At 38.4% G+C, this 27,925-nt stretch overlaps 1 protein-coding gene and 1 pseudogene across 1 annotated transcript in view; one reads left to right on the top strand and one right to left on the bottom strand.

Annotated features, from left to right (window-relative positions):
• Efcab3 (EF-hand calcium binding domain 3) overlaps positions 1-27,925 on the bottom strand; it is a 215,970-nt gene that overhangs the window by 45,708 nt on the left and 142,337 nt on the right. Inside the window, 7 exon segments of the mRNA XM_019209488.2 lie at positions 2,034-2,107; positions 5,499-5,586; positions 12,775-12,828; positions 23,221-23,325; positions 24,289-24,342; positions 24,852-24,956; positions 25,518-25,574. Of these exon segments, the coding sequence (XP_019065033.1) occupies positions 2,034-2,107; positions 5,499-5,586; positions 12,775-12,828; positions 23,221-23,325; positions 24,289-24,342; positions 24,852-24,956; positions 25,518-25,574 (537 nt within the window).
• Positions 26,722-27,925, top strand: part of LOC109118471 — a 5,218-nt pseudogene continuing 4,014 nt past the window's right edge.

The raw sequence follows: 27,925 nt of genomic DNA, 5'->3' as shown, positions 1-27,925 counted from the left end.
CAAATTAACTTCTCATAGCAAAGCTGTGAGGATTAAGCACTTGGATAACTACTTTTTCTGCTTTTTCTACTTGATGGTTTGACCTCTGGCCTTTGCTAACCCTGCAGGGCCTGACCCTCACAGGCCTAGTCCGTTCCCAGTGACGATTCACAGCTCATCTATAGTGCGCCTTCCACATGCACACCAGCCCATCTAGACACCGCCTCTTAACCACCTGCCTCCTCTGGCTCTCAGATGCCGGGCTCACTGACCCCAGATGCAGGTCCTAGACCAAGTGAGGGACAGTCCCAACCCAGAGGTCACTGAAATTCTTCAGTGTAGTTAATCCTAAATCTGCTCATCCTGCCTTGCCTGTTCTTTTGTGCAAATACGAGAATAAAGGTTCTTGTTGATTTTTTGCTGTGTCGTGGTATGTTGTGCCTTCTGCTTTCAGGGACCTATGAGTATAAAAACACATCCATGAAAATCATCTTGGTCTGCATCATATCTGATTGAAATAAATTTCTTAAGGACTTGGGATGTATCTCAGTAAGGCTCTAGTTTCAACCCCTAGCACCAAAACCCTACAATGTAGGAAAAAATTTTTACCAGCTGCTCGTCAGACAAAGGATTATTATCTAGAATATATGAAGAAATAAAAAATTCAGCCCCCCCAATATAAAGACCTGATTCAAAAATGGGCATCTGAAATGAACAGACATTTCTCAAAGAAGTAAAAGCAGCAAATAAATATATGAAAATATGTTCCACATCACTGGTCATTCAAGAGATGCAGATGAAAACAACACTGAGATTCCACCTCACCCCACGAAGCATGGCTGCTATCAAGAAATCAACCAATAACAAATGTTGGCCGGGTTGTGGGGAGAAAGGAACCCTTCTCCATTGTTGGTGGGAGTGCAGGCTGGTGCAACCACTATGGAAATCAATATGGAGATACCTCAAAGAGCTGGGACTAGAGGTTCCATTTGACCCAGCCATCCCTCTGCTGGGTATCTTTCCAAAAGAATTAAAAGAATAATGTCATAGCGATATATGTGCACCTATGTTTATAGTGGCACAGTTTGTAATAGCTAAAACTTGGAAACAGCCCATTTGCCCATCAGTTGGAGACTGGATAAAGAAGATGTGGTTTTTCTATAAAATGGAATACTACTCAACCATAAAGAATGAGAAATTAGACTCATTCATAGGAAAATAGATACATATTGAGGATATACTCCTAAGTGAAATAAATAAGTCACACATGTAAATACCGAATAGTTTCTCTGGTGTGAAAAACTATAATGGTACATAAGATCCTAATGATATATTTGACAATTGAAATAGGAAGAAAAGGGCTAAAGGGGTAGGGGAAATGGGAAGGGTAGGGGAAAGGTAATAAGGGAAAAGGAAAAAAATACATGAGAAAATGGAAAAATGGAAATAAAGTATTTGTAAATAGGGAAGGAGGGGTGAAGGGAAGGCAGGTACAAGGGGAAAAAATGAGAACCAAGTCCTGTCATGTAAAAGGTACAAGGTCCCAATGATGAATGTAACTGTAGTGCATTCCTAAAATGTACCAATGAACTCAATGAGAAAAAAAAAATCCAAATAAAAACCAAAACACTAAAAATGTAAATCTGATCTGACCATCCTTCCTGTTTTCCAAACCAGCTTTCTTAACAATAAAGGTGATTTTTTTCCTTTTTAATTTAATTTTATTTTTGGTTTTGTGATACAGGATCTTACGTTGCAGACTAGACTAGCTTTGAATCCCTCTGTAGTCAAGGCTGGCTTCGAACTCCCAATCCTCCTGCCTCAGCCTCCTGAGTGCTGGGACTACAGATGTGCGCCATCATATACAGCATTTTTAAAAGAATATTTTCCCCCAGTACTGAGGATTGAGCCCGGAGACTCATACTTGAACTACATCCACAGCCTTTTTCTCTACATGAAAGAGGAAATGACATCCTATATCTGTACTAAATAAAGGATCGCATATACTAAGGGGCTGTCATCTGTGCTTTCACTTTTGGGGAGATTCTCCTTACCTTCCATTTGTGAAGGGCTCAACTTTTCTTTGTGTTGTAATTGGCATTGAAGAGATCTTGGTAAATCTTTATCCCTGAGAAGAGACATAAAAAGATTTAGATTTAATATGGATGTAAAGAAAAGGAGCAAACATCAGTCCCCTTCATCAGTTTTGCCGACTGGAATTTGAGCATCATAATATATACAGAGTCACGCTTCCTGGGGGACCTGTTTCTGTCACTTGCCATTGGACAGGATGGAGAGTGAGCAAATGTTGGCCCTTCAGGTCCACCCCCTACCAGTCATCCTCACCGCCCTTAAAAAAACTCTGAATTCTCCCGACTGAGGGTCAGAGCAATTAAGTAACTTGTCCCAGGTCAGGCTGGAAGTCTTAAATTCTCCTGTGCCTAGAGATATGAATGGTTTCAAAACTGTCATACAAATAGGGCTGTAATGTATATTCTTATAAACTTTTGCATCTATGATTATTGTACAATTTTAATTGCCAAATTTTATTTTTACCACATATGCGAAAGACAGAAAAGGACAGAGAACACTTTCAGAAAGTTTGGAACTCTGCTTGCCCTTTCATTTCCCTAGGAAAGAAAAATCTGGAAAAGGAGGGAAAATACTAATACTCAGGAGACACTCTGTATAGATTTACAGTAACTTGTTTAGGAACATAGAATGTATTATGTAAAACTGGGGTCGCTTATAATAAATTAAATAAGATTTAATGAAATATAAATTAATTGAAACAACCACACTTTAATACATTTATTTTATTTAAAATGCATCAAGTTTTGAAACTAATAGAACTAAATGTTTACAAATTATGGAATCTCTTAGTTTTTTGTGGTTTTATAAAAAGCTGTTGGTTAAAGACAAACTAAAAGAAATAAACATTGATGTTAATAAAATTATTAGGGTTTATTAATTTAGTATCCTCTACAATATTATATCCAACTTATTTTCAAAGAGGGATTGGAGAGGAAAGAAAATGATAAGCATCTATCTATCTATCTATCTATCTATCTATCTATCTATCTATCTATCTATCATCCATCCATCCATTTGCTGTGCTGGAGATGGAACCCCGGGCCTCACCAGTGCTAGACAGACACAGCCCAGCTGTGATAAGCTTTAAAAAGGTACTGTACTCAAATTTCTAACGTGGAGATTTATTTAACTTGCCTTATTTTCTTAGCTTTTATTAATACTGATTTCTTCTTCTGATGTTTCTTCTTCATTGCCTACTTAAAATTCTGAGGACTCAAAAGTTTGCCTTTGCTAAGGCAAATATTTTATATTTGTAAATATAAACAAATTTCTTTAGCATGATGTAAAAGATGCAGCGGATACAGAAATGTGTTCTCAAGAAACAAGAGGAAAGCTTGAGTTTTTTTTTTTTTTGAGGCAGGCAGTGGAACCACTGAGCTAAATCCCTGGCCCTAAAAGCGTGAGTTTTGATCTTGCACTTGTTCTATGCAGTATAAGGTCTTTATTAGTTGCATTACGAAAGGATACTCTTGGCACAATTTCAAACCTTATCTTAGACCAAATACTGGAGAAAACATTTCTATTTTATATAAGTTTCAAGTTGACATAGGAGATCAGGGTATGCAAAGCTGGGAAAGTAGGTGTGACCTGTTAATTACAAGATCCTGGAACACATGGCTGAACAGTTCCCAAAACCCTGAGGACTTCTGGGAATTTGAGCAGGTTTTCAATAGGATGCCTAGACCTGAGGTCATCTTGAGATGTGGGATCCCAGCACCACCTCTCAGGATCCATGTGTAGAAGTCCCTGGGGGTTTCCTTGAGATTTTTTTTTTCTTTTTGAGAAAGAGAAAAGGTGTCACCATAGTTCAGGCTGGACTTGAACTCACTATGTAGCTCAGGTTGGCCTCAAACTCACAGTGATCCTCCTGCCTCAGCCTCCTGAGTGCTGGGATTATAGGCATGCGCTACCACACCTGGCCTTGAAATTTGGACAGTATAAAAGGACACAGATGCTAAGAAGAGCTTGCTATCATGGCTTTCCTCATGATAGCCTGCCTTGCTTTCTTCAGGGTGTACTTTTATTTTGCTTTTTCCTTTTACTTGGCCCAAGCCTGCTCTGCAGAGCCAGGTTCTCCCTCACTCTTGTTCACTTCCACTTTTTCGAATAAACTTTGACACTGTTTTTGCTCATTTCATTAAATTCTTTGCTCAAGATGAGAACCTGGAATCTAACTCCAGAAGGAGAGGTGAGCAACCCAGAAATGACTGCAGAGCCTTTGATTTAGAATAATCCCAGTCCAGCCTTTCATTTAGTGTGTGAATTTCCTCTACACGTGGTCTTTACTTAGCCTTTGCTTTACTTTCAGTGACAAGGAACTCACTGCTTCCAAAGGCGGCTTGTGCCAGCCGTGGTGGCACATTTGTAAGCTCAGCTACTTGGGAGAATGAAGCAAGAGGATCACAAGTTCAAGGTCAGCCTGGGCAGTACAGTATGACTCTGTCTCAAAATAAAAATATGAGAAAGGTGGGGGCTATAGCTCTTCACTCCCTGGGTTCAATCCCTACTGCTGATGTGATGGTACACTCTTGTAATTCCCAGTACAAGGGAGTCTGAGGTAGGAGAATCAGGAGTTTGAGGCCAACCTGGGCTACATAGTGAGTTCAAGGCCAGTTTTAGATACATAACAAGAATATGTCTCAAAACCCAACCCAACCCAAAAGGTAGCTTTTCATGTGGAGTATGGGAACAGTAATGTTAAGGGTTTGGCTGCTATATGATTATCTTACCCATTATTATCTAAAAAGTGTCAGAGATATAATTTTTTTTAGCACTGGAAAACCCAAGAACACTAGCAAAAATATCCTCAAGATGGTAAAGAAAAAGAACAATTGTGAGAAAAGAGGAGAGTTTTTCTTCTTATAATCTGGTAAAATATATCTTGAGCTCTCTCTTTCAGTTCTTACTAGCTGTGTTTTTGGACTTTATTGGAAGCTGCCAGAGATAAAGCTATTGTTAATGATACAAGCAAATCTTCCCCAGTTTTAGTCTGAGGCTAGCCATGACTAATTTACCAGATTGCCTTTTACCTGAAGTATTTGTAGACCCTTTTTCTGTATTTTGACTTGCTTAGGGGTTAGCTCTACCTTAAGATCTTCTGAATGTATTCTCCTTTAAACTGGCACTAAAAATACTTTAGGGTAAAACTGACAACTCCTTGAGCATTCCAGGGTATTCTGTGTCTAGCAAAAAATAGCATTTCATTTGGGAGAACAGGAAGGAAAACTGCTTCTCCAGTAAAAAAAGATGCTTATCACTTTCTTCCTAAAAGCCTTTCTCAATTTAAATGTTTTGTTTTGTAACTAAACTCTCCATAGACAGATATTTGAAGAGTATCCAAACATCTCAAAGCCTTTATGGGTATTTAATGTATCCACTACATTAATAATTCTTTATCATAATATATTAATACTTCCATTACCTACCTCTTGCTGTGGAAGACAGGTACTTTTAGGGGATTCAGTTTAAGTTTTGATTTAATTTCTGAAACTGCCATGTGGCCAGTGATTGGGTCTGGAATGGAGAAGATGCAGTTAAAGGATCAATTCACAGATTGGTTTCTTCATACTCTTTTGCAGCTTTTCCAGCTCAAGGCCTGGAGTTTGAAGTCTAGGGTCTCAAATAACGGAACTATATGCAAATTCATGTTAAGAGTTATGTGCAAAGTTGGAAGGTTATGTGGAAAATTCCCTTTATCTTCCCTAGATCTGAAATCAAGATTTCTTGTTACCACGCCCCCTTTCAAACACTGCAGTGTCACTCTGATCCTATGTAAAAATAGATGGTGAGTGTGATTAGCCAGACACAAAAAGACTGTATGTTCTCACTTAGACGTATGTGGAATCTAAAATAACTCAGTGAGTAGAATGGTAGGGGGAGGGGGAGGTGAGAGTACACTGTCTCAGTTATGCAAGATGAGAGAGTTCTGAAGATTCACTGCACAGCACAGTGATTAGAGATCACACTGCACTGTATACTTGCAATTTGCTGAGAGAGCACAGCCTAAGTATCTTCACTTCCTCTCAATAGCTATGTGAAATGATGATATATTACTTAGCTTGATTGTGTATATACATACATAAAACTACCATGTTGTGTATCATAAAAAGTGGTGCCAAACGAATCAGTGAAAGCATCCTAGAAATATGCAGAAAAAGTTATTTAAAGGCAAAAATTATTAATCAGAACATTTCAAGTTCTAATTGACAAATATTATAGCATTTTAAATATTTGCCTCCTTGTTTCTGCCTTAGGCACCTGACTAATAGTACATAGCTTTTCTCAGGGCTCTTTCAGAGATGCACATCCATGCCCTGTCAGTTCTTCTGGTCCCATAGTCTGTCTGTCTTTCTTTCTTTCTTTTTTTTTTTTTTTGGTTTGTTTGAGACAGGGTCTCCCTATGTAGTTGAGACTGACCTGGAACTCAATATGTAGCCCAGGCTGGTCTCGAACTGACAGCGATCCTCCTGCCTCAGCCTCCCGAGTGCTGGGATTACAGGCGTGCTCCACTGCACCCAGCTCCCATAGTCTTTCTTTCTTTCTTTCTTTCTTTCTTTCTTTCTTTCTTTCTTTCTTTCTTTCTTTCTTTCTTTCTTTCTTTCTTTCTTTTTCTTCTTTTTATTGAGTTTATTGGTACATTTTAGGGATACAGTACAGTTACATCCCACATTGGGATCTTGTACTTTTACATGACAGGACTTGGTTCTCATTTTTTCCCCTTGTCCCTGCCCTCCCTTCACCCCCTCTTCCCCTCCCCATTTACAAACACTTTATTTCTATTTTTTCATTTTCTTATATTTTTTCTTTTCCGTTATTTCCTTTCCCCTACCCTTCCCATGTTCCCTACACCTTTAGCCCTTTTCTTCCTATTTCACATTGTTAACTATCTCATTAGGATCTTGTGTACTATTATAGTTTTTCACACCAGAGAAACTATTCTGTATTTACACATGTGTGACTTATTTATTTCACTTAGGAGTCTATCCTCAATATGTATCCATTTTCCTATGAATGACTCTAGTTTCTCATTCTTTATGGCTGAGTAGTATTCCATTTTATAGAAAAACTACATCGCATAGTCTTTATTAAGAGAGGAGTGGGTGTGGAATAGATGCTGTTTGCTACTCTAGACCCTCTTGAGTTCACTTCTTTACTACAACCATTGCTCGCGTCCTTCCTTTATTCCTTTGTACAGTTTGACAGATGGGACCTGCGGACCACAGGTTGAGGGAAAGGGCTCCACCTTTGTTCGTTTTAGTTATCTCTTTTGAAAGTGGAGTGAACCAGGAGTGTGGTGCATTCCTATAATCCCAGCTCTCGGGAGGCTGAGACAAGAAGACTGAGTTCAAGGCAGCCTAGACAACACAGCAAAATTCTGTCTTTTAGGTGGTCAAAAACAAGAAAAGTGGATTGTTAACAGTAATAATGAACAATAAATACTATTAAACCACGAAGAAACATTTTCTTAATGTCTTCTTAGAACCATTTTCCCCAGGTCTTTACTTCAGAACTCAGAGTACAGTTGTTTCTAAACAACTCAATTATAGATGTTCAAAATCTGAAAACCTACCATAGGGAACTCCAGAGAGCTGGAAATGCAGAGATGTTCAACAAGTTAGGTACTTGAAAGGTGCTTTGAAATCATCCTTATGGTTGAAAATAATCATTCTTTAAAAAAAAAAACCTTCAATCTCTCAAAGACATGAGAGGTTTTTTTTTTTTCTTTTTTAAAAAGGACTCAAAATATCAGGTAAATCCTGATATTTACCTTCTTCTAAGCTGTGCTATTCACCACTTTGGGCCTGCAGCCAGATCAAGAGCCCAACAAAGGGTCTGTTCCATCATGCAACTGTGACCTCATTCATCGCTGTAGCTCAGGCCCAGGGAGAGAAGGACCCTCAAACTCCTTCCTGTGTGGGAGCAAATCCCCAGTACCACAAAACAAACAACAGAAACCCCAAGTCATATCATTAAGTCTAAAAAGAAGGGCCAAAAATCACTCCCATAAGTTTATCAACTTTAATAATGGTAAGAAAAGTGACTTTAAAAAGCGATTAAGAGCCAGGTGTGGTGGTGCATTCCTGTAATCCCAGCACTCAGAAGACGGAGGCAGGAGCAGTGAGTTCAAGGGCAGCCTAGACTACATAGCAAGACCTTGTCTCAAAAAACAAAATAAAAAACAAACAAACAAGTAAACAAAAAGATCGTGTTAAGCAAATACTATAGTATTCATGATCTGACCTTTCTCCTGGCACTGTAAATCCTCTAGCGTAGGAGTTGGGTTCGCTGTGGTTTTGATTTGAGTTTCCCTAATGACTAATGATGTTGAGCACCTTTTTATGTGCTAATGGTCATTTCAATATTTTTTGTGAAGTAATGTCTATTCGTGTCCTTTGTCCATTCAAAAATTTGGGTCACAATGATTTTCCCCGTCCCCCTAGGGACTATATTACAAGACCTGTAGGGGATGCCTGATACCCCAGATAATACCAAACTCTATATAGACTAAGATAAAGTTTAATTTATAAATTAGGAGTAGTAAGAGATTAACAACAGTCATGTTTCTTTATGGGTAACCACAATCTTTGGCACCCAGAGTTTAGTTAGTAATGTACTGAGGCCTCCAAAAGTGTTTCTGGATTGACTTAATGCAGCATTTCTAAAAGTTCCCTATTCTTGGGTCAGGGATTTGGCTCAGTGGTTCCGCTGCCTGCCTCGCCAAGGGCCTGAGTTTGATCACTGGTACCGGGTGAAAAAAAAATTTCCTACTCCTGCTCTGGGAGTTTGTTCATTATGAGTACAATTTGACTTTACCCAGGTCTTCCCAAACTTGGTATGTTAAGAACACAAGCGAAGAAAAAGGACAGGTTTAATTTACAAATTAGTTCAACAAATATTTACTATGGGTTTACTGTGTTAAAGGCTACCAAATTTAAAATGGGGATAATGACAGCTCCTATTAAAAAGAGTTGGTGGGAAGTAAAAAAAAAAAAGTTTTTGTCTTTTAAAAGAGACAAAGCCTCTCTACGTTTCTCAGGCTGGTCTCAAACCCCTGGGTTCAACTCATTTCTTTCTCAGCCTTCCAAGTGGCTATTGTACCCAGCTAGAAGTAACAATTTTAAATTGTCTTTAGTTGGAATAAAAAACATATTACATAAAATTCACCATTCTAACTATTTTTAAGTACTAATAAGTATATTCACTTTGTTGCACCATCAATGTATGGAACATTTTCATCTTGCAAAATGGAAACTCTGTGCTCATTAAATAACATCTCAACATTTCCCCTTCCTTCCAGACCCTGAAAGCCACTATATTTTCTGCTTCTATGCACTGGGCTGTTATAGATACTTATACAAGGAAACCATACAGCATCTGTCCTTTTGTGATTGGCTTATTTCACTGTGCTTTAATGTCCTCGAAGCTCATCCATTTTATTGCATGAGTCAGAGCTTTCTTCCTTTTAAGGGCTGAATTATATTCCTCTAAATGGATATATTGCCTTTGGTTTATACATTCATCTGTCAGTGGACACAACTATGAACAGTGCTACTATAAATGTACAATTATGTACTCCCTGAGTCACTGTAAAGCCCATACAAAATGCCAGAAAATGTCCCTAGGATCAATTTTTACAGCCCGTTTTAAAATTAAGCTCTCTAATTCATGTTTTGCAAACCTCTAAATATTCTGATTTTTTTTTTTTGTACCAGGGATCAAACTCCGGACCTTGCACTTGTGAGACAGGCGGCAGAACCACTGAGCTAAATCCCTGGCCCAATATTCTGATTTTTAAATATTTTATCTTTTTTTATAATATTTGAGTCTATGTGGAGTTCAGTTAGTTTCTTTGCTAATTCAATGAGAATTTAAATTTATCTACATCTTCATTAATGCTTTTTTTTATTACATTAATCTTAACCAGTCTGAAATATTTCACTGTGATTTTGATTTGTATTCTCTAATGACTAATGATGTTGAATATCTTTTTATGTGTTAATGGTCATTTTTATATCTTCTGTAACCCTTTGTCCTTTAAAAAAATCTGGGTTATAGTAATCCTCTTACCCTCAACAGATGTGTTTAAATAACCCTAGTAGATGCCTGATACTACAGTTAGTACCAAATTTTATATATGCCTTTTTTAATACACATACATACCTATGATAAAGTTTAATTTATAAATTAGTCTTAATAAGTGATTAACAACAGTAACTTTTTATTATTAAGTCAAGATCTTTCATCATTTTATTTAAAGGAAGTATTTTATGGCTTCTCTTTGACAAATCTGAATTCAAGTATCATTCTTCTTGTGATTTTGGGTCACTACAAGTAAAACAAGGATTACATAAACATAGCAACGGAATACATTGATAGTTGATATAACCAAGATAGCTACTTAGTGACTAAAGGGTGGGTAATGCAAATAGTATGTAAATAGAGGACAAAAGGATGATTCATGTCCCAAGCAGGATGGGAGATAACAATAGATATTATCAGTACAGCATGCAATTTAAAACTTATAAATTATTTAGTTTTGGGATTTTCCATTTAATATATTGGATTGCAGTTGACTTCAGGTAATGGGTACTGTGGAAAGCAAAACTACAGGTAAGGGAGGAATAATTTTTATTGTTGAGTTGTAAGGGCTCTTGATATATTTTAGATACTAAATTCTTATTGGTAATATTGTCTTCTTTCCTGGACATTGTTTTTTCACTTTCTATTTCCTTTCAACTACAAAAGTTATTCTCACAATTTTAAAGCTAAAAGGGAACAGATAGATAAAAGAGTGAATAGATCATCAACCAGATTTACTCCTTTTATTTTATTGAATTAATGGATTTAATGGCAGAGCGAGGAATACCTACTTTGTAAACTGCACTGTGCTACCAAACAGATTACAATGTGATCAGGGGTTAAAAGACAGAAAATGAAGCCCTTAGCAACAGTGTATCTGATAATCCACGTGGTGCAGGGTGACACGGACTGTAAAGGCAAAAGGGACTTAGGACAATGGAGCATTCATGGTGTCCAGTAACCTTAAGAGACAGATGGTAGGACTGACAAGACAATTAGGGAAAACAATTAAGGGATTAAAGGCTATAAATCACAGTAGTAACTCCTATTTTTTTTTCCAGTGCTGGAGAGTGAACCTAGGGCCTTGACACTGAGTTACCTTATAAATTACCTTTTTATTTTCATTTTGAGAAAGTCTTGCTAAGTTGCCTGGGCGGATGTCAAATTTGTGGTCCTCCTGCCTCAGCCCCCCAGAGTGCTGGGATTAAGTGTGTGTCACTCTGCTGGATCCCTAACAATGCTTTTTTATTAGTTTTCACATTACCTTTGATATCACTGGCAGTTTTTATTAACTTACCCAGGGTCATCATTCTATTTGCTCAAGGACTGAATTAAAAGTCTTTTTTTTTTTGGTACTGGAGATTGAACTTAGGATCTTGTATAAATTTCTGAAGTTATGGAAAGTAGACTAGAAGGGATGCACTTTATCTTATTTTCCCCAGATAAATGGGAAACTGAGAGAAAAACGTCAAAGTTATATGCAATTATCCATCTTAATTCATAAGCTTCTTTTGCCTTTAATGTATTGAACTCCAAAGACAAAAAAATTGAAAATTATTAGAAACAGAATTGAAATCAAGCCTATTCTTTTATAATTTATTCCTTTTTTTTCTTTCAAAATGTCGGGTAGTTTTGTTTTCTAAACAATAGGAGAATAAATATAGGTTGATTCAGATACTTTTTACTTCTCATCCCATACACAGTCTTTCTCTCTCCTCTTTTTCCCTATTGCTTGGCTCTTCTCCCTTGTTAGATATTAGTTAGCTAGAGGTATCCTATACCATTTTCGGATACTGCGTGTGGCGCTATTCTGGATAGGAATGTGACATAGAAGATTTCTTTCCCAGATAAAAGGTAGACTTAATTTGTACAAGGTAAGGGTCTATTAGAGTGTCTATATTCCTACTGAGTGCAGTTTTAGACATTCTCACATATAACTTTGCAACCCAAGCACAAGTGGCATTCTCAATGTTTACTTTTCTTTTTTTTTTTGTACTGGGGATCGAACTCCCTCCTCGTGCCCACTGCCTACATTCAGCACAGAACTAGGTGGCTCGTTTTACTTTCTGTACCTGCCAACATGATTGGGGTACACCTCAGTTTAATGGACAATTGCCAGGGTCTAGAGTATGTGCTCATAGGCCAAAGCCAGGCAGAGAAAGCAGTGACCCGGGGAGCACAGAATGCCACGGAGACTGGGAATGGCTGGAGTGAATACAGCCCTAGGGAGAACACCACTGACAAACAGTGCTGAGCAGGAAAGGCTGGGCAGGTTCCGCTCTTCACACCCAAAAATGTGAGTGCGGAAACAAAACAGGACTCAGTAGGGATTTGCTGTCTCTCCCCCACACCTGGTGGATTGCAATACTGCAGACCCTGGAAAGAAACTACTCATTAAGAAAGACGAAGGAATATTTTGGACTTGTTTCTCTTTTTTTTTTCCTGCTTTCTATGTTTCAGGAGGAAAAGAAAGAACAGGGCCTGGGATTTAGCTCAGTGGTTCTGGTGCCTGCCTTGCAAGCGCATGGGCCTGAGTTTGATTCTAAAAAAAAAAAAAAAAAAAAAAAAAGAAGAAGAACAATACTAATTTTATACTGTATTGTATCATAAATTTTCACTCACGTGTAATCTTCTTCAGGCCCCCCATTATTGAGTCCACAGTAAACTTTCCTTTTCCTGAAGAACAGTTTGGTTCAGATTCAGAGGAAGCCACATAAAAACTCGTTAACAGTTGATAAAATTGTGAAGTTATTAAAAATAACAGACTGAAACTTCCAAGAGTTAGCTGTGGAATTTAAATTTATTTTTTTCTCAGCTGAGCATGATAATATAAAAGACATTGTTTTAGGGACATAAATATTTCTACTTCAGTATAGTTTCTCTTTTATGTATTTTAAGGAATGTCTTGATATTCCATGGGTCCTAAATGGGAAAAAGATATTACAAACACAACCAAATCTCAAATCTAGCAGCACCTTTTACCCACTCAGACTGGCAATATTTTTAAAAAGTGAAGAAATGAAGAGAAATATGTTGGCAAATGCTTAGAGCTGGAAGAAGGAAAGACCAGCTCTGAGTTTGTTCTGACGTATTTTGTTTTTTGAGAACCAACATATTTGTGCTTGTTATCATGAATATACAAAGTATATTTCTCTGACCAGAATAATCTTTCCCATGTTTTTCTTCAGTCTTGGCTAAATCTCCCCTTATTAACTTAAGCACACATGTGCCACATTATAGCAAAATTATTTTGCTTATGTGCTTATTCCTCTATTTGACTATAAGATCTTTTGAGGAGACAAAGGCTGTGACTCATTCATTTTTGCATCCTTAACCATTTGATACAGAACACAGAACATAGCCGGTATCTTTTCTTTAACCAGTTAATAATATGTAGGGTTGCTGGGTGTGGTGGTGCACGCCTGTAATCCCAGCACTCTGGAAGCTGAGGCAGGAGGATCGCTGTGAGTTCAAGACCAGCCTGGGCTATATAGTGAGTTCCAGGTCAGCCTCAACTACATAGTGAGATGAGACCCTGACTCAAAAAAACCAAAAAGAAAAAAAAAATGTGGGGTAACCATGTAAGCTGGACCTAAGGAAGTGAACAAAAAGGGATCAGTGAATATTGGAGGATATTAATGGAAATGTAGAGAAGACAGAGTCAGAAAAATAGAGCGTAGTTGCTCCTGAGAAGTTAATAGGAAACTGGGAGATTTATTTCTGCCTTTATATATTTTTCATTGTATTTTGTTTACTCCTAGCGATGTTGTCCAGGCTGACCTTGAATTCTGGGGTGAAGTGACTCTCCTACTTCACGCTCCTTAGTAGCTGTGACTATGGCTGTGTGTGTCACCACATCCAAATGTGGTTATTTGTTAAACTGAGAAGCAAAAGTTATACATATTTATAATGTACAACATGATGTTTTAAAAATTACTTTTATTTTTTGGTTCTTGTGAAATAAAATCTTGCTGTGTAGTCCAGGCCAGCCATGAACTCGCGATGCATCCTAGGCTGGCACTGAACTTGTGGCAATCTTCCTGCCTCAGCCTCTTGAGGGCTGGGATTGCAGGTGTGCACTACCACACCCAGCAAAAATTACTAAAGTCAACAAATGAAAATCGCGTATATTTATGACCTACAACATGATATTTTAATATATGTATGGATTGTGGAATGGTCAGATTAATCTAATCTATGCATTATCTCACATACTTTTTTGTGGTGAGAGTGCTTAGAATCTGCTCTTGCAATTTTCAAGTATACAATACTTTGTTAACTATAGTTATATGATATAAATAAATCTCTTAAACTCACTCCTCTTATATAATTTTTTTTCAATACTGGGGATTGAACTCAGGGCCTCACACATTCTAGGCAAGCATTCTGACACTGAGTTACATCTCCAGCTCATCTAACTGAAATATATGTATATGTGTGTGTGTGTGTGTGTGTGTGTTTGAGACAGGGTCTCACTATGTAGTTCAGACTGGCCTTGAACTCACTGTGTAGCCTAAACTGGCCTTGAACTAGTGATGATCCTCCTGCCTCTGCCTCCCAAGTGCTGGGATTACAGGTGTGCACCCCCACACCCAGTTAAATTTTATATTCCTTGAGCCACATCTCTCCAGTCTCACCTCTCCTCCAACCCTTGATAACCACCATTTCACTCTCTGCATCTAAGAGTTCATCTTTTTAGATACCACATATAAGTAAGATTATTTGGTGTTTGTCTCTCTGTGTCTGGCTTATTTTACTTAAAATCTTCTAAGTTCATCCATGTTATAAATGACAACATTTCTTTCTTTTTTAAGGATAGTTTTCCAATACGTATCATTTTAAAAAATCCATTCATCCATTAATGAACATTTAGGTTGATTTTGGATCCTGGATACTGGCAACTTCAGTACAACAAACATGGGTATATAGATATTTCTTTGACATATTGATTTCATATCCTTTGGATATACCCAAGGGTATATCTGGGATTTCTGGGTCATATGGTAGCTCCATTTTTAATTTTTTGAGGGACTTGTATACTGTTTTCCACAATGGTTGTAGTAATTTCCATTCCCAACAACATTGTAACAGGAGAAACCTGGGGATTTAAAATACCATATCCAGGCCAGAGCAGTACCTGCAAGAGAAAGGACAATAGAGAAAGGTAGAAAAAGAGTAGCTGTAGGACAGGTGGACAGAAGGCTTTTGCCACCAGAAAGGAGAAAGCACAGGAGAGGAACCTGAGGGGCATCCTCAGGAAATCAGGTAAGGAAGTAATTTTTTTAAAAGCATGCAAATAAACTTGATAGTAGAAACTCAGGGGAAGAAAGCAGGCTTATTAGGAAAGGGCGGGCACGTTTGGGGAGGGACAGTTTTAGATTCACTGTAAGGCAAGTACACTTACTTTTTTAGTTCTGCAAAACATTACATACATTAGTTTTTGTTGTTATTGTGTTTTTGTTTCAGTACAAGGGATCTAACTCAGGACCTTCCACTTGAGAGGCAGGTATGTTACCACTGAGCTAAATCCCTAGCCCAACACACTTTTGTTTGTTTTTTGCTTTGTTTTTTAGTACCAGGGATCGAACTTGGGCCCTTGCTGCTTGCAAGGCAGGTGCTGGAACCACTAAATCCCCAGCCCTAGTTTTGATACTAACAAAATTTATCTCTTCCCTCTCCTCCAGAAGTCTGAATAGTTTATTCTGTCCATCCCTAGGAAGAAAAGGCCAGAACTTGAGGCATAGAAATTGAATAAAAATTCCCCAAATTATAAATAGTATAGAATATATAAGGATAAAGGTATCTGTTCAGTTTAAAGCAGTTTCAGTAAAACAAATTACCCACCCAGCCTTGAGTTGGAGAATGTTGGGATTATGAAAATGAAATTTTAGAAACATAGTAGGAGAAATGAAAAGCAGAGACTGAAGATTCAAAGAACACCCAAACCACTCATGAGTTCAGAGAAGTGTACATTTCCCTACCTGAGTACCTAAGCATAAGACTGATGCCCAATTCCCCACATACAAAGGATGAGCAAGCTGGAGGGTTTAGGGACATCTTTTAGAGAAGGGAATCGTTTCCCAGACATGGGGACAACACACATAGTTGTTTCAGAACCAGACACCTGTTGAACTTTCAAATCAGCCTGTGCAGCAGAACGGAGCATGTTCAGAAGAAGGTAAAGGAGGCTGGAGATGCACGGTGTTACTATTGTGAAAGGTCTTCTAAACAAACACAGTGTTTATATAAACTTTTAAGCCATGAGCGTGGCATAATTATATTGAGGTTTTAGAACAACATATTTAGGGTTAGATAATCACATTTAGGTTTTCAAGCCTGGAAGGATGCGGATAGTGAAAGAGTTGGAAGGAAGTGTGCCTGAAAGCAGCAAGATGAGCTGAGAGGCTGCTACACTCATCCAGGTAATTTCAGTAGAAAAGATGATGTTGATCAGTATTAGGGTATATAAAATATGAGAAAAAAGTGGTGGACAAGGCGGAACTGTGTAAGAGGACAAACTAATAGAACTAGATAAATACATGTGGGAGGTTGAGAGAGGGGAAAACCAAGATTATGCTTAAGAGTTTGGTGTAAGCACCTGAATTTGCATCTGTTCATTGAAAAAAGAAACACAGAGGGAGTTTTCTGGAGATGGGGAGATAACCCAGAGATGAAGAGACTGGTTTCTAGACTGGGGATGTAATTCTGTGGTAGAGGCCTGGGTTTAATCCCTAGAGCCACAAAAGAAAAATTCTGTTCATTGAAAAAAGAAACACAGAGGGAGTTTTCTGGAGATGGGGAGATAACCCAGAGATGCAGAGACTGGTTTCTAGACTGGGGATGTAATTCTGTGGTACAGACCTGGGTTTAATCCCTAGAGCCACAAAGGAAAAAAATAAAAATTAAGAAACTTATTTCCTTGTTCTCAGGGAACCAGAAGCATCTGAAAGACAATAAAAGGACAAGGCAGCATATTCCAAGTCTCTAATGAGTTGTACCAACGAAGCCCGCAAGAATGTGGAGGAGGAGGCGTGGACCTTTGACAGGGATGCAGAGTGACAGGAATCAAGGAACGCCACAGCGAGCACGGGGCAGGCAGTGAAATGGGGTTTCATGCCCACCCTTTGGGATAGCTGGAGAGGGAAGGGAGGAGAAGCATTGTAGACAGGGGAAATTGTGTTAACTGAGGGACCAAAGTAGGAAGGAACAAGGCAGTTTGAGGGAACTGTGGGTCGTTCCATTGGTTGGGAGCATAACACAAGGCAGTGGAGGAGGACCCTGAGGAGAACGTGGGGAGGGTGGCGGAGTGTTTTCTTCATGACTGGGGTCCAACCTAGGACCTTGCAAGTGCCCTGTGAGTGAGCTACATCTCCAGCCAGGACACTGTGATATTAAATTTAAGACTGATAGAACTGAGAGAAATTGTCTGGCAATATCATTAAAATGTTATGGTAAAAATGCTATGCTCCAATATGCTTAGATAATTTTTTTTATCAGAACAACAGAGAGTAGTAGAAATTTTTAAAGTAGTTATATAACACAAGGGCCGGGAGCGGAGTCGTGTGACTCGAGTCCATTAAAATCTCAACAAAGAAGCAGAGCCAACTGACTCCAAACTTCTCTTGCTTCTCCCTCATGTCTCTCCCTAATGCTCATTTTTATTTTTAAATTTTAATTACTCTGATATTTTCGCTTCTCTTTTGGGGCAGGAATAATGTCCTCAGGCACAAACTAGCATATTGTGGTTTAGGAAATGAAAGTCTAGTCGTGACCTGGACATATCCTCGCTTTTCCTCATCTTTAATGTACTTTATAGGAAAAGTGTGGTCTGCGTGATCGGCACCACCTGGGCACCCCTGAGACATGAAGTGTCTCAGGCCCCACAGACCTGAACCAAAATCCGTATTTTTACCAGTTGCCCCGGTGACTCATGCACAACTAAGTTTAGGAAGCACTATACTGGATGATACAAAAATAAAGATCATTCCCGAGGATCTTCAATACAAGATAACAAAAATATACTTCTAGGAAGACAACATAATTATAAAAAACTTCTCACCATTAAATGTCAAATGAGGCATCAGATTCTTTATTTCTTCTTCCGTGAGTTCAATCCCCTCACTTGCTAGAAAGTTGACTAAGTTCTCAATATCAATCACCTCTCCTTAGAAAGATGAGAAATGAATTACAGAAATATTCTGGGGCAATTTACCAAACATTATCACAGTGCTTATATATACCATCACCCATGTACAAGTGGTGATCGAAATATACAGTGAATGTTTAAATTAAAAAAATATTACAGGGCCAAGGAAGTAGCTCAGTGTCGCCACACCTGCCTTGCAAGCGCAAGGTCCTGAGTTTGATCCTGGGAACCAAAAAAAAAAAAAAAAAAAAAAAATTGCAGTAGGACACATTGCCATTAATCTCCCTCAAAATGCTCCCCTCCTTGTCTCAAACACAGTTCATGAAGGGAAAGAGGATGGAGGGAAGTGGGGAAGGGGACGGAGCGGGCAAAGAGGGGAGGAGTAAAGAATGAAAAGAGAATTAAGATGTTATGTACAAATTTCCAAGAGGAGTGTACTACAAATATGTACTAGTAAAAATAAAAAATGAAAGAAGACATATTATAATGATACATTCATTATACTTACAGCAGCACAACTCACAATAGCTTAATCTTGGAAGTGGCCTACACGTCCATCAACAGATGAGTGGGTAAAGAAAATGTGGTATGTATACGCAGTGGAGTACTGCTCTCCCATAAAGAAGGATAAACTTGAGTCCTTTGTAGGAAAATGGATGCACTTTGAGACTACGTTAAGTGAAATGAATGAGACACGCAAGCTTAAATATTGCATGGCTGCTTTTATATGAGGAATCCAAAATAAAAATAAACTATAAAGCAAAATTAAAGATATATAATAGGAAATAGGAAGATGTTTCTTTTGCAAATAGGAAGGGGACCAGGAGTGGAAAGAGAAGAAAGGGAGAGGAGAGGAAAGGGATGGAAAGAGAATCAGGATGTGTTATGTACATGCACCAGATGTCCACAACGAATGTAGTCATTATGCACTGCAAATACACACTATGAAAAATAGAAACAGAAAAAGAAAAAACTTCAGAGGATATCATGGGCATTGATACTATGTAAAAACAGACTATTATCTACCTAGGTAGAGCAGCACCCACAAAAATAGAGCACATTATATAAAAAATTTAAACTTTTGTGAATGGAAAATATTTTTCTGCACCATTAATTTTAAAGTATTAAAATGCTGTTCATAAGATTTTTCCATCAGCATGACTTACCCTTGATATAGCTGACTACATCTATTAGATCCTTCAGATCTACAGTTCTATTGCCTGTAAGACAAGGGAAGTATGCCTCAGACACAGATGAGCAGATGTTACTGAGACTGACAGTTTACACTGTATTAAAGTATTGAAAAAACGAACATCATAGGAATCCTGTGATCTTTTCTCTAATTTTCCCTATAATTTATGGACTTATCCCCAGAGATAAATGTTATTTTAGAAACAAAGAAAGTTCTCAATCTCAAAATGTATCCATTTTCCTATGAATGACTCTAATTTTTCATTCTTTATGGCTGAGTAGTGCTCCATTTTATAGAAAAACCACATCTTCTTTATCTAGTTTCCACCTGGATGGGATGGGCAAATGGGCTGTTTCCATGTTTTAGCTATTACAAACTGTGCTGCTATAAACCTAGGTGCGCATACTGAATCATTATTATATCTTCCATTTTCTTTGCTTTAGAGACCACCAGAGTAACATAAATTAAGAAGTGATTGGTTTCAGTTAAATGTAAGGAGACAGAAGAAATGAACCTGACCCTACATATTTTTATTTCTTCAGTATTTCCTAAGCTGGAGAAGGTATCCGATCCAATGAAACTGGATGCAATTTCCTACGAAGAGAGTGTAGATTAAAAAGGCAGCCATGGGTCCAGCCCTGAAGAACTTTATTGATGAGAGATCTCATAGGCAAGGAAACGTCAGAAAAAGAAATGGAGAAGAAGCTGTCAGTGTGGGAAGAAGAAAACCAGGTGAGTATGGGGCTTCAAAAATACGAAGAAAATACGCACTAAAAATAAGGAATGTGAAAAACACGAGAAAGAAGTTTCAGTAAGAAGGGTCGGTCACTCGTGTGAAATACTGCCAAGACGGCAGCGGAAAGAAGAGAAGAGAACTGACGATGAGCCCTGGCAGGAGGTGAGTCATTGACGATCTTGTTGAGAGTTGCTCATCCAGTGCTGTGGTGGACAGGACATGGCAATCTGGAGTGAATGGGAGGTGAGGACATGGACACAGTAAGTAATGGCAACTCTGTTGTAAAAAGGAACAAAGACTTAGAGTGGTAGCTGTCAGGGACCCAGGATGATAGAAAACCATGGTTGCATGCCAGTGGAAAGAGAGAGACAGTAGGAGGGAGAATTTAATAATGCGGGCTAGAAGGAGGGAATACTGCATTGGAAGAGTTAAGTCTGCGAATGCAAAAGGAAATGGGGACTAGGACATAAACGAAAAGCTGGCCCAGTGATTCTCTTCTTTAGCTAGCAAAACAAAAGTCAGGGCTTATGGGCATGGATACAGGTAGGTAGGTACACAGGAATGGAGGCAGGAAAATGAGGACATTCTTATCTAACTACGTCTACTTTCTGTGTGAAATCTGAGATGAAGCCATCAGCTCAGAATGGAGATAAGGAAGCAGTGGAAATTGATCAGAGAAGCTGTAAAATTTTCCCTGAGACTAAGAAAGTAAATTTACTTGGGCAATGTAGCAGAGACTTCCTTGGCAATTTTAAGGACTAACTTCAAATTGTGGCCGTTATGTGACGTGACTTCTATTCGCATGACGTTGTGATTTTATCCAGCAATCTTAAGCTGTTCAAAGTAAAATAAGGATAAAGGTGAGGATAAAGTCATCGCTGTATGAGTGGTAGATAAGGAACAGGCAGTCATGGTGTGCTATGGATGACCTAATTAGAGATTCTTAACCTGGGCTTCCTGTACCCTACACTGAGAGAATTCAGGGATTATTTTCACTAACCATTAACTTAAATTTAGCATGATTTTCCTCAATTATTAATTTAGGCAACAAACGTGGCAGTAGTAGCAGAATCAATAACTTTTGTTACTAATATAAACCACTGACATTTTCGTGCCACAGAGATGCCGTCGCAAATCTACTGAAGTGTGGTCTATGCTCATCGCCACTTGAAAATCTGGCTTGCTACTAGAACTTGTTAAATGATTTAATAGGTACCAACAATTTATATCTAAAATGCTTTGATAATGGTGTTTTAATGTGATTAGCTTTTTTGCAGTTTTATGTATTTTAAAATGTACTCAGAAGTGATCTATTCATTAGACTTTCAAAGGGGTCCCTGGCACAGTAAAGTCAAAAGCTCCTGATTTGTGAGGAAGGCAATGAAATTGCTGGGGAGAAGAACAGGAGTCGTGGAAAAGGAAGACAATGAGCCTGGTGCTATTCGCTGTAAAATGCCCTAAATTGTATCCTGCTTTATTTACATAAAACTTATACTTAATAAATGCCATTATAGCTTATGTGTTTATAATAAGTAAAATGTATTCATAGATCATAAAGTTTCCTTCTTTTGGTTTTTCAACATCTTTTTCTCCTCCTCACCATTATCATTAACATTTACTGACTATTCTGGACTGCATTAGGTGCTTTACACACACCTCATGATCTATATTAACTTCAGAGTGAGGGAATGAACATAGAGAATCATTTAGTTCAAGCCCCCCATTTTACATATGAAGAATTTAAGATTACGAAGGGTTAATTTATTCATTCATTAATTTATTCAGTTTTTGGCACGGGGAATGAACTCCAGTCTTTGCGCTTGCGAGGCAGGTAAAGGGTTTATTTATTTGTCAGCAAGTTTGTGGAATAACAGGCATCAAAACTAAGCACAAATAAATGTTATATACCACAGTTAAGAAATGTAGTGGATTTATCAGGGAAAAATTTATTCTCCTTAGATACTGCCAGGAAATATTTCCAACAGGTTATATAACAATGTCAACTCTTAAATTAAATGCCATTGCAAAGACTGGATATTATCAATCTTGTTAATTTTTGCTAGTCCAAGGAATGACCATGGTTCTGTGTTGTTTTTTTATTTTGTATTTTCAAGATTATTGGCAAGATTAAATAATTTTTCATATGTTACTGGCATTTACATTACATTTCCTCTTCTATGAATTACCTATATGTTTATTCACTTATTTATTCTTACCATTTCTCTTTTCAGTGAACAAGGTTTCTTTTCTTTTCTTTTTCTGTGGTACTGGGGATAGAACACAGGCTGTGGGTATGCTAGGTAAGGCAAATGCTTGACCACTGAGTTAAGTCCCCAGCTTGCTTGCTTATTGACAGATTCAAGACTATATAGTTTAGGCTCGGCTTGAACTCTCTATATGCCCCAGGCTGGCCTTAAACTCTCAATGCTCCTGCCTCAGTCTCCAGCAGAGCTGGGGCTACAGGTCTGCACCACTGTTCCCAGCCCATACAAAGACTATTTTTTCTACATTACGGATATTAGTTGTCTTATAACCCTTTCCTCTGGGCTCATCATTTGGCTTTCTTAACATTTCTCTTAAAGTTGTCTCTCAACTATCCTTCTAGTTTATTACATTTTTGTTATGTTTTGTTTGGTTTGGTTTCTTGAAACAGGGTCCTGCTATGTAGTTCAGGCTGGCCTTGAACTTGCAGCAGTCCTGCCTCAGCCTCCTGAGTGCTGAGATTACAGGTGTGCGCCATTTTGCCCAGATCAATTTATCATTCTTAAGGCTTCTTAAAACTGTGGTATTCTCAAGCATGGCTGAATCCAGCAAGTGGCACCCCTAACCTACATTTTAAAAGGCATTTTTGAACATAGTGTTTCTTCATGAGTCAGGATTAAGTCTTCCTTTTTGTATTTATTTCATTATGATACCAAAAAGGCTGCTTTCAGTGGATGTAATAGAAGGGCTTAATATTGCTCTAAAGTACACAGTGACATCTATAATACTCACCATCAGTTGATAGTTGGGTCATTAGTTCCTCAAGTTCTTCATCTTTAATTTTAATTCCCACATTTTCCAAAAGAGATTCCACTTTTTTGATTTTGACCCTGGGCCCTTAAAAAATAAGGATATGGAATAATATGACTATTGATCCTTAAAAATGAAAAATACTAATCATGGTCACTTATTTAAAAATCCCATTCAGGCTGGGGATTTAGCTCAGCACAGTGCCTGCCTGGCAAGCGCAAGGTCCTGAGTTCAATTCCCAGTAACAACAACAAAAAAAATCCCAATTGAAAGGCAAAGCACTATTACTGTGTGTGTGTGTGTGTGTGTGTGTGTGTGTGTGTGTGTGTCTAGATTATATGGCTGTTGACAGTAGGAAAAAGTAGAGAAAGATATACTGAATTGTTAACAGAATTTGTCTTTATGGGAAGGGATTAGATTGGGTAGGAGTTATCAGTTTTTTCAAATATTTTGATTGGATAGTTTTCTTATTTTAAAATATATTTTTCTAATTAAAACTAAAAAGGTAACAATTATTTTTTACAAATTAATTTTATTGGTACATTTTGACATACATAATGATCACATTCATCATAGGGAATTTGTACCTCTACATATTATATCTTAATTCTTTTTTTTCCTCTATTCCTCTTCATTTTCCTTGATCCTTCTTCCCTTCTCCCTCCTCAAAGCTTTATTTCTATTGTTTTCTTTATGTTCTTTATTATTTAAAAGGAAATTACTTTTAGAGTTAGCATGAGAAGTGGAAATAGATTATTTCCCTTACTAAACTGATCCAGGGGGCCCTGTTTTCCATGAGAAAGTTAGGCAAGTGTAATCACTCATGGTTGAGTAACAACAAATTTATACAAGTCTAGCCAGACATCAGTGTTAAACTTTCCACAGTATGATGCTTTACGTATAGCCTCAAAAGTCAGTGGACCTAAAGGAGACTAATTAAAAATGTATAACAATGGATCAATAAATGGGCAGGAGGCAAAGCTGGAACATCGAAAAGAAAATGCTAACATAGGATTTTTTACTTGTTCTTTCACCGTGCTTTTCACTCACCATCAAGGGCCTTCACACTTTTTAGCAATCTATTCTTATATACCTTTCCATCAGCTGTAAGATATAACCAGAATAGAACAAATCATGAGAGAAGAGTAACAAAGACAACAGAACATACATAATTGTAGGGAAAAAACCCCAACAGTGTTTTGATTTGTTTGGAAGTTTATTAATTTTTAGTCATGTAAGAATAAACCAAAACAAAGAAAGCTTTTACTGATATGAATCTACTCATTAGTTGATTTAATAGCAATCTTAATTTCCCTTTTCTCACATTTCTCTTCCTTCTCTTACTTTCCTTCTCATTCTTCTCATTAGTCATAATTTAGATTATACAGTGCGCCCAGAGCTACCAAAAAATGTAGCCTTTGTGACACACACTGGCAAAGGTGCCTGTTTTCAGTGCTAATACAAGTGACATGAACGGGCAACAAAATTTCTTCTAGTGTCAGAACTGTCTTTTCTAAATAGGTTCTGCTGGACATACATTGGTATAATTTAAGAAGTTTTCACATCCAAATCCTCTAAATCCAAGCTTCCAAGGATGGGCTAAATATACTCACTGTAAACAGAGAGGGCATCCAGCAGCTTCTTCTGTTGCTCCTCAGTGAGTACTAGCCCCATTTTCTTTAGTACATTGTCCAGATTACCAACATCAACCTTCTCTCCTTTGGAAAGAGGATAATTGTCAACATGTAGGGATTTCTGCAGCAGACTAATGATGTCAAATTATCAAAAAGATCGCCTGTGTGACATTATCCTCAGAAGAGCAAATTTAAAATGAAACTTGTTAAACTATATAAATTCACAAGACATGTGGATATGTAGTTTAAATTAGAAAGATAATTTATACGTTTCATCCAAGCGAAAGAAAGCCCACATAATTTTAGATACAAGTCAACATTGTATTAACTTGAATTCTGGGATGTTTATCTAGGAACCATACTATAAAAGCATCACTTTGAGACTGACAGTACTGACTCATATTTTGGTTGTTTAGACAATGGCGATGTGAAAAAAGATTGTTCAAAATGTTATGTAACATAGGTCTGTGCAGGAAAAAATAATAAGATTATGAAAAAACATTTAACTGTTAAATTTGTAGGTCAGTCAATTTAGCAGATCATTAACATTGGAAGAGAAAACTGCTTAACGAGTCTTAATTGCTTTCTTCATAGAATTAGTATCTTAGTTAATAAGTGCCTTTTCTACTACAGCTACTTCCTCACCTGTGAAAGTGTTTGCTTCATCCATCAGCTCATGCAAATGAACCACCATTTCATTCTCTGTAAGAAAAGATAACTCAGGTAGAGAGACTGATTTTTTTCTTCAAAAAGTAATATGAAAAATTTAAGTTGTAAGGGGTTGAAATTCATTTTTTTCATTTTTTTTTCTTTTTCTTTTTTTTTTGTTCGGGGGATCAAACCTTGTGCTTGGGACCTTGTGCTTGTGAGGCATGCATTGGTGCACTGAGCTAAATCTCCAGCCCCATATTTTTTTCCTTATAACTAAACAAGAAACAGAGGAAAGAAAAAGATAAAGATGTAAATTTAAAGTGAATGTTTATTTATTTGTTTGTTTGAGACAAGGTTTTGCTATGTAGTTCAGGCTGGTCTTGAACTTACTGTGTAGTTCAGCCTGGCCTCAAACTCATGGTGATCCTACTGCCTCAGCCTCCAGAGTGCAGGGATTATAGGTGCCTGGCTTTGAATGTTCATTTAACTAATACTAATTTGAGACAAGTTTGAAAGTAGTTCCATTTAGTAGGCTCTTTCTTCTTTTAGACCCATAAGGAGGCATATTTTCAATAGATATGACTGAATTTGATACCTGGAAGTCATTTGTTTACATAAGCAGCTAACTGTTAAATCTTTTAAATTAATTAATTAATGAATTAATTGGTACTGGGGATGGAACTTGGGACCTTGCGCTTGTGAGGCAGACTGGGTCACCACTGAGCAAAATTCCCCGCCCTTAACCATTAAATCTTAATAGCACACAATGTTCTCATTCTTTAAATTTTGCTTATGTTCCCCACCTCTAACCCCTGAAGACTGTAAGCTGTTTTGAGACCAGGGATTATGACTCAATTTTCTTTATACTACCAGGCATAAATTATTCCCTTTAGTTCAGTGCTTTGTACTAGTTCAGCTGAACAAAAGAAAGAATGCTAGTGGTACAAACAATCACATTGTTGGATTAGAAAAAGATGCTGTCATTTATTAAAAAGAAAAAAAATCAAGGGTATTAAAAAAGTACCGTGGGCCAGGAATGTAGCTCAGCACAGTGCCTGCCTGGAAAACATGAGGCCCTGAGTTTGATTCCTAATACAAAAAAATGAAACAAAACAAAACAAAAAACCACAAAACCCCAAGTACCTCATTGGCAACGATGCTTTTTCCAATAGGAAGCATATGAGGAACCCTTGCTAATATGTGGGGACAATATAATTTAAAAGTAAGTTATGGTGACTCTTTTGTGGTAGGAAGGAGAGCCGGATAAAATATATGAATAACTGCCAAATTATTAAGCTCTGTCGATTTACACTAAGGTTTTAAAATACAAAGCAGGAAAAGCCATCTTGTTTCACCGCTGCTGTATCCAGGTCCTTGGATGCCCAGCAATTAGCAGAGAAACTCTGAGCCCAGAAAGGGGACAAAAGACGAAGAAGGACGCAGGGCCCACAGACCCTGTTCAGCAGAGGGTGCAGGACGAGTGCAGTCCACTCAGCTGCTGCAACAAGTTCATCCCAATGCTCTGGCTAAGACACCGAGCCGAGGGATTCTCCACCAGGACAGGGACCTTGCCCTATGGTCTCCCTGTTCATGGTGGCCCCGGAGTCCAGCTGGGCCTCAGTGAAGGACCCATCCTGGCGAAGACGCTTCATGGCCACAAGGCCGAGCCCTCGCATCTGTGCCACGGGCTAGACAGGGAAACCGCAGGTGTAATGGCGCTGGCTTGGGAGAGGGACGTAGTTCATCAAGTCCAAGAGCTGTTTAGAAGCCGTCAAGTAGAAAAGGGGTACTGGGCCGTCAGTGAGCGTGCCCTCGGCAGGAGCTGTGGATATCCCTACCACTGAGCGGGAGATGCAAGGACAGCAGCAGCAGCACAAGATGACCTTGTCCCTGAGCTTCCACATGGACCATGGGTGAGGAAGATGTGTACCAGCCGCCATGCCCAGACTGCTGTAACTCGGGGCCGGGTGCTCAGGAGCACGGTGTCCTCTGCTCCGTGGAGCTCCAGCCCGTACAGGAATAAAACATCAGCTTGGAGTCCTCCCATCTTTTGCATTGGATCGTCCAATCCTTGGTGATCACAAGTACTCAGGCCGGAAGAGACTGGCTCCCCCAAATCTTCCTGTCGACACCCTGAAGAAACTGGGGCTGGAAGAGTCAAAGCTCACTGCATCCCCCTCCACCTACATGCCGGGCAGCTGATCCTGCCTCCCCTGGGGTCCAGGCAGGAGGAACTCCAGTTGGTTTGCAAGCTGCCTTGCTTCTTGGTACGTCCCCTGAGGATCTGGGTTTAGAGACGCCACAACAAGATGAAACTGGACACAATGAAGCTAGGCTGCTGGGGGCACAGCGAAAACTACTGGGCAGTTTGGCCCCTAAACTTTTTGCTTTGTTTCATGGAT

The sequence above is a fragment of the Fukomys damarensis genome, unplaced genomic scaffold (genome assembly GCF_012274545.1).
Source record: "Fukomys damarensis isolate Sample0158 unplaced genomic scaffold, DMR_v1.0_HiC HiC_scaffold_23, whole genome shotgun sequence".
Lineage (NCBI taxonomy): Eukaryota > Metazoa > Chordata > Mammalia > Rodentia > Bathyergidae > Fukomys > Fukomys damarensis.
Note: the sequence above shows the minus strand (reverse complement) of the source record. Positions and strands in the feature narration are given on the sequence as shown.